Here is a 7,809-nt window from a genome sequence, read left to right on the forward strand (position 1 = left end):
AGCACAGGTAATTATTTTTGCTTTTCTTCGGCATTTCCTCAAAACGGTGTTATAAATTGTTGTTGGGCTATAAAGGAAAATGCTGCTGAAATGCTTCCTGACTGAAGAGGCTGTGACAGGTCCGGGCCTGAGGGGGTCGAGTGCTTGCTTCGGGCTCATCGCCCTACAGGAGGAGAATGAAACAGCAGCCCCTTGGAGAGCCCTTCATTCCACTTTTCCATCTTTTGTCCCGCCTCCTCCTGGTCATGTTTGTTCTGGATTCTAGCTTGTCATTCACACACGCTCAAGCCGGGAATAGGGCTCTTCTGTCTTGTAGTCCTTGTTCAGGGTCAGAGCTTAAATGTCCTCATTCCCATCGAAACTTGGATCTGAGGTTACCTCTGGGTGGTGATACATGGAGGAAAACGTTGGGGGGAAATGTATAGATGGGCAGAGAAGGGAGACCGCCCATTAAATTTCTGCACCAAAATTCAGATGTGGCAGTTGTGTTTCCTCAATGAAGATGCCCTTTGGTGCTTAGAATGCCGGTCAGTCCCACAGGGCAGAGTCGAGGAGTCGTAATTAAGTCAAGAAACTGAGACCCGGGAACCCCACAGTTGGGAAGAGAGAAGAAGAAGGTGAATCATGGAAAGGGAACAGACAGGAGGCAGGAGAATCAAAATAATGTGCGGGCCAGAAACTCATAGATGTTCCCAGCATCATTCAGAGAGGTTAAGAGGAGGGTGAATTCTTGTCAGTCAGTCAGTCAACCCACAAGAGCCTGTTTGTGACAAGTATAACAACTCACATGTCCAGATAGAACTAAGCCTCACTTAACCAAACTTCTGTGGAAAGCCTTCATTACAAAATGCATGTTTGCTTTCTCCAAACATGAGAGTCTTGACTGGAATGTTTAGTTATCTGGCTCCACTGTGATACCTGTGAGGTTCTTTAATATAGAACTTTGTGACGACAGCAAAGACTGAGTTTAAGATGGCTGACTGAATATTATGGAAAGAGAATCAGACATGGTTCCTTTGTGGTTTACACTGGTATTATTTATATAAATAAAAACGATGAATAATGGACAGTGAGATTCTGTTATCAATCTTTATTCCCACTCCTTGCAGCTCTTCTGTGCCTCTCCTGAGTTCCAGGACTATTCTGGTAACTAGTCTGTGCTAATACTTTTGTTCAAAAATTACTTTTTATCAGTTGTATTGTTAAAGAGGGCTGCTTTTCCCCAAATATTGACAGTTTGCTTCACTTATGAATGTCCCAGGACACTTCCTGTATAATGAACGTCATTCAACACATTCATCCTTCACACACACACACACACACACACACAGCGCCTGCCTCTCTCCAAACAGCTTAGTATTCATAACCATTTGTAATATGGGCTACACAAGGATTCCATTCGGTATCAAAAAGACGATTTAGGCTAAAGTTACTATAAAACATGGTGATGAGATGGAAGTATCAGTGAGAGAGGAAGAGACCAATTCACCTTAGAGCAACTGGGGGAAATTTCACTTAAAGATAGGATGTTGGAACAAGATCGCAAACTTGAAATAGCCACATAGAGAAGGCTGGGAAGGGAGAAGAGAACAGTATGTGTGAAATTACTGTGGTATACACAAAGGATCTGCCTGTTTGGGACATCGTGAGTGATTGGTCCTGTTGGTTGTTTTTGTGTGGTAGCAGAGAGTACAGCAGCCATACCTTAGAAATCTTTTTTTATTTTTTTCCAGTGGCGGGGTGGTGGATGTTTGATTTTATTTTTCATGCCTAATAAAAATGTTACAATGAAAATATTTGTACGTATACTTTTAACAACTTTATGGCGGTATAAGTTATGCCATAAAATTTATACTCGTTTGACATGTACAATTCAGTGAATTTTAGTAAATTTACCGAATGCCACAACCATCACCACACTCCAGTTTTAGAACATTTCCGTCAACTCAGTAAGATCCCTTCTGCCTGCTTATAAGCAGTCCCCATGCCTACCTCCAGCCCCAGGGAACCAATGCATATATATATTTTAAAATGTATAGTTGAGGGTTTGTCTGTGATACTGATTTCTACAATTGCTCTAATAAAAGGTATGAACATTTTGATGACTCACAATACATGTTACCAAAATACTTTTTAAAGCAGTCGAACCATTTTACGCCAAGGCCAACATTATAGGAGAGTCACACTTCACTGTGCACTCCCAAGAATTGGGTGTGGCTATTTTTAAATAATATCGCATTTTAATTTGTCCTTTTTGATTACCGAAGCAGACCGTTTTTCTATTTGGTGTTTATGGCTTTATTTTGTTTGGAATGAGTTTCCACTTTGTGTTCCTCCCTCTTCTTGGGATCCTCTCACTGTTCGTTTTTTATTGGTATGAGCTTCTCGTATAACTTTTATCATTTGAACATGGTATGCTGCAGGTATTTTTCCCATGATGAGGTTAGCCTTTTTATTTTGTTGTAATATTTTTTTTACATGCAAAGGTTCAGTTTTACATAATCAAACGTGCTAATATTCTTTATTTTTCCTTGTGATCTTTTTCTATTCTTTTGAGGCTAAGAGTTACCTCCCTTTGACAGAAGTTCAGTTTTATATACTGTTGTATTATTGCTAAGATTTAGCACATTGATCTTTTTGGAATCTGTTGTTTCTGTTATTCCCTTTGTCAGATACTTAATTCTTACATATCTCAGGCTATATTTCTGGGATATCTTATTCTGTTTTGGTGATTTTTAGTGGATCCATTTAAAACAAAAAATACATGGAAAAACTGACATACATACAGAGGAGGGAGACCCAGATGGAGACCACACAGGTAATGGACCAAGGGATGCTTTCAGTGTGGGAAGACCCATCCTCTGGTTTCAAAGGCCCAGACTAAGCCATTCTGTGAGAGGAAGGGGTTTGGGATCTGCTGTTGAACAGTTTCATGGGCAGCTTGGAAATGTATCTGAAGCTTACTAGCCGGATAGTGAAGTTTCCCTGTATGGAATGTCGTAAATGGAGGCCCATCCTATGTTAGCTGCAAAATCAGAGAGGAAAACCTCTAGGTCCCCCTCCAACTCCCAAACTTCAGAACTCTCTAGATAGTTTTCATCCTTTCATTTATTCAACAAACATGTATTGAGCATCAAACATGTTTCTGTCGCTAGTCTAAGCCCTAGGGATGCAGCACTGCAAAAAACAGTTTCCGCCCACTCGATGTTTCTGTGCAAGGGGGACAACCAATAAAGACAACCAACAAAGAAGTGAATTAACATATGAATAATGTCAGGTAATAATAAGTAATGTAAATAAAATGGAAGCAGAGTAAGAAGCACTATTAGATGTAGAGTGTTCAGGAAAGACAATGAGATGACATTTGAGCAGAGATCTAGAAAAAGGGAGCAATGGATGGGTGGGGGCTGGGGTCACAGGGAGCCAGCCAGGAAGGAGGAGGAAGGATTAGCACCCAGGCCCTGAGGTGCTCGGCTTGTAAACTTCTTTACGTTGCCAAGAAAATAACAGAGATGACCGAAGAGGACATGGAAAACCTATTCAGAGTGAAGGTGTGGTCAGGGAAATCTCCGAAAGCAAAAGCTTGCGGAGATGTTTGTGTGCGTCTGCACCAAAATGTCCCTGTGGGTTATCCAACAGCATCAGCATCAGCAGGCATTTCCGCTCCTCCAGTCTGTGGGGTCCTTGTCGGGATTTGCTCTCTGTAGCTCTCAGTGTGTCCTTTGCACAAGGGTGGAATTATGTCCAACAGTTCCTAATTCCGCCTGCGCAAAGCGTCTTCACAAAGACTTCCATTTTGTCGTCCCTCTAAGGGGAAAGTGCGTGCTTCAGTGAAGAGAATTGCTCTGTAACTCCCCAACCCAGCTCACTCCCACTTCCTGCCTTCTGACGGTTGAAGGTTTTAAGGTTCTCTTTTTAGCACAGTTCTTTAAAAATTTAAATGAGACCTAAAGTCATGTTCTTGAAGCAAGCTCCCTGCCCTGCTGGGTAGGGCCAATGGGCGATGCTGAGATGGGGCCTGATCTCAGGTCCCCCTTTCTTAAAATGACACCAGCCATATGGGAGCGCTTACTCTGGATGTTTTGGGTTTTTTTTGTTTTTTTTAAATAATTTATTTTTAAAATTTATTGGGGTGACAATTGTTAGTAAAATTACATAGATTTCAGGTGTACAATTCTGTATTACATCATCTATAAATCCCATTGTGTGTTCACCACCCAGAGTCAGTTCTCCTTCCATCACCATATATTTGATCCCCTTTATCCTCATCTCCCACCCCCCACTCTGGATGTTTTTGATTTCCAAGTTTTCTGCTCATAAAATATTTGGTTCTCAGAGCTGCTGACAGGTGATAATAACAAAAATGAAACTGATTTGAATTTGAATGTCGTTACCAACTAACTACAGTCACAACAAAACAGCAATAATAACAACAAAAATGCAAGGAGTACCCTGTGGGCTTGGGCGTCTCTGAAGGTTCCCCACTGGATGGTCACAGGCACTGCTCCCTCCTTGCAGGGCTGGTGTGAATACCAATGAAACAATGTCTGCAAAGCAACACATGCGGTTTTTCTTCTCCTTCTATAATAATGATAATCATTTCAGCAGAGACAATGCTTGAGAAATGAAAGTTGCAGTCTTGAGATTAAACAGTGTGTTTGTTTGTCCCTCAAAAGAGAGTGCTGTCTTATAGTGACAGTAAACTTGGCGGGTCTGAAATGCACCTTTGTCTGCACAATCCTTAGCTCATGTACAGAATTGGAGACACTGCTTATCAATGAACACACTAGTTCGTGTGTGTGTGTGTGTGTGTGTGTGTCTATCTGTCTGTCTGTCATTGCATCCATCCAAGTCTTCCTTGGGGATGAGGTGCCCTCCAAACCCCACATTGGCCAGCTAGGCCTTTCTTTGATTTGAGGCCTCATTTAGATAGAAGTGGGGAAGGGACTTAGGTGTCTGCCCTAGAAGCTTTATTGTAGCACATGAAGTCTGGCCTGTCTTAGGTGCAAGGCTGAGATGGGAGGGAGGACTCCCTGACACCTGTTGGACCATAATTTATAACCACAGTCCTCACTCACCTGACAGCCACGAGATGGGAGATCCTTATTTCTCTGCCAGGGGACTGAACAAACACGAGGTTTAACAGTAATAGTAGTAATAATCGCAGCAGCTAATATTTATTGACTGTCTGCCAGACACCATATTTTCCCCATTTAATCCTGATCACAACCCTATGAGACAGAGGCCATGATTATCCCCAGGAAACCACTGCCCAGTAATTTGCCTGATGTCACACCACAGTGTATGTCCATATATACACTGGAAATGTCCTCTTTCAAAGAAACATCAATACTTTTGAGAAATAGTTTTATGCAAAATTATTGTATTCCTTAAGTTTTAAGATCCTTTTAGGAATACGTTCGAGTTATTTAGAAAATTCTACTTTTAAAGGACTATTTTAAAAAACAACAAAATTGAAACACATATTGTATATTTATTTTTTAAAAAGGTCAAAGGATACAAATAGTATTAATCTGTGACTTTTTACAAAGCCCTTATCTTTGACATTGTGACGCACGCAGATATTTTGTTCCTATGCTACCTGTCAGGGATTACAGACTACCAAGCCATGTGTTTTGAGCAAGGCAACCCAGCCAGGTCGGACGTGGAGCTTAGATCCCAGTCCGACACATGCCTTCGTGGAGTATACATTTTACAGGAGAGAAGATGGAATATGTTCAAAAGTAACAATGGTCTAGAGTCCTTAAAACTTCAAATAACCTATTTCATCAGTGAATGAATCAGAAGCATTTTTGCCTCTCTCGTGCATCCCACACATACCAAACATAGTCCCCAAATATGTTATATTCAGTGACTCCTTGTTTGTTTGTTTGTTTGTTTTTATCCTGTTTTAATTGAGAGTGGCTTAAAACGAAGACATCCCTGGATGTACCGTCCCCCTCTGAAAAGTAATAAATTCCAGGCATGGAGACATAGCTATAGGAAGTAAGCAAGCATCCCTAGCCCCAGTTGAAACGGACTTGTTTATTGTTCATGAGAAATTGGTCTCCCGAATGGATCGTCCATTTGCTAATTGCTTGGTGAATGGCTGAGTCTTGTATGTGCCTTGTTTATGTTGTTACCAGTATAAAATAAGGGCTTATTGGGGGCTTGGGAAAATTCCCACGCCTATCTCAAGGCGTATATATATGTATAGCTCAATATACAGTTTATAAATCAACCAACACATGCTATTTATGACTTTCCTACCTGTGCCCAGTAGTCACTGATGAATCCTGGGTCCTGATTGCAAGGAGACATATACTGAGAGAAAATTGATGGCAAGTAACTGTCTCAGGCCTGCTTTGAATTTCTTATTCACATGTTACTGTTTTCTTTTCCCCTCCAGGGTCGAGATTACTGTTCTGAAGAAGAGGATATCACATAGCACCAATTCTACCACTCAAACCAGGAGCTACTACTGTGTAAATAGGTTACACCCCAGTTGAAATCTTTGCAAAGATCCGTCCTCTTCAAGGAACAGCACTAAAAGAAGATCGTTCCGTATCGTATGCCCCATTAAATTACAGTGTTTCTTAATGAACTTGCAAAGGAATATTGCTAAAAACAAAACAAACAAACAAACAAAAAACTGTTAACGAACTTTCTTTGTTGCTGCTAGTTCAAACTTGTTGCAACTTTCACTTCTCTTGTGTCCAGGTATGCAGCAAAACTCTGCAATTTCACCGTAAAGATATTGTTGGTTTTACAGAGGCTCTCCAACCTATTTTCTCTAAAGATGGGGTAGTGGTGATCTCATATCAAACTTCTATTCTAGACCCGTTCTGCTTCTAAGTATCTCCTTCCCTCTCCCCTTCTTCCTCCCTGGCTCTCCCGAGCCGAGCCATCCGCGGTCTGGAGCCTTGCTTCTCCCTGGCAATGTCGCGCTTTGGAGATGGGATGGTTGCTATGGCAAGCCTTTTTTTCTGTGCTAAGAAGAAGTAGAGAAGCTATTCTCGACTGAAAGCATGTTGGGACATGACTCCTGGAGGTGACACAGGAGCCAGCAGCAGGTCGTTTCATTTCCTAGGTATCTTAACCAAGGATTAAGCTGGCAACACTGGCTTTGCTCAGATGCAGACGGAAGTGTGTGATCACAATCATTTCGAATCCCTCTTCCCCACTTTTTTTTCTAAGAAAATAAACATTTTACTGTTTTTATGGATCCTTGTCTTCTCCCATTCATCCAGTTCAGTGTTTTACGATGCTCCTGGGTGCGGAAGACAGCCCTCCTTTGCTGGGGCACCCGTAATTGACCTCAGTGGCTCCCTACCATCCCATAAGTAATCTGCCAAGCATTAGCTGGGCTCTGAGTGGTCAGAAGAGATGAGGGGACATCCCATGAGTTTTTAGGAGAGCTTGCAACCTCCCTGTTAGCTTTCATTTTGTTAGCAAACAAACCACACCCTACTTCCTAATTCTCTCCCTTCGGAATGGTGCAGGAGCCTTGCCACTTTTCCTTTCCTGTCCCTTGCAGCACTGGACAGTACAGTGAGAGGTATTCGCCTACTGGAAAGCGTAGCCCATTGACACTGGTGATGATACTCGGAGATGCGAAAACTAAAGCCCCAGGGGCAGTCGGGGGGAATGTTAACTGGGTTTGGTAGAGTTTATTTTTCCATATTATTATATGAAGAGAATGATCTCTTCCCAAAGACAGAAGTAATATTTTTAACAAATGTTGTCACAAGTAAATAGCCGTCAAAAGGAGAAAAATAACTTTTGTATTTTTTTAACGCATTTGATAGC

The 7,809-nt window shown here is 41.6% G+C and overlaps 1 protein-coding gene across 1 annotated transcript in view; it reads left to right on the forward strand.

The window, feature by feature from the left end:
- The window catches only part of LG17H1orf21 (linkage group 17 C1orf21 homolog), a 194,033-nt gene extending 186,808 nt beyond the window's left edge, over window positions 1-7,225 (forward strand). The window contains exon 6 of the mRNA XM_019738074.2: window positions 6,410-7,225. Within this exon, the coding sequence (XP_019593633.1) occupies window positions 6,410-6,448 (39 nt within the window). The 3' untranslated portion in view covers window positions 6,449-7,225. The remainder of the gene's footprint in view (window positions 1-6,409) is intronic.
- The last annotated feature ends 584 nt before the right edge of the window (window positions 7,226-7,809 follow it).

This window comes from Rhinolophus sinicus, linkage group LG17 (assembly GCF_036562045.2).
Source record: "Rhinolophus sinicus isolate RSC01 linkage group LG17, ASM3656204v1, whole genome shotgun sequence".
In the NCBI taxonomy this organism is placed as follows: domain Eukaryota; kingdom Metazoa; phylum Chordata; class Mammalia; order Chiroptera; family Rhinolophidae; genus Rhinolophus; species Rhinolophus sinicus.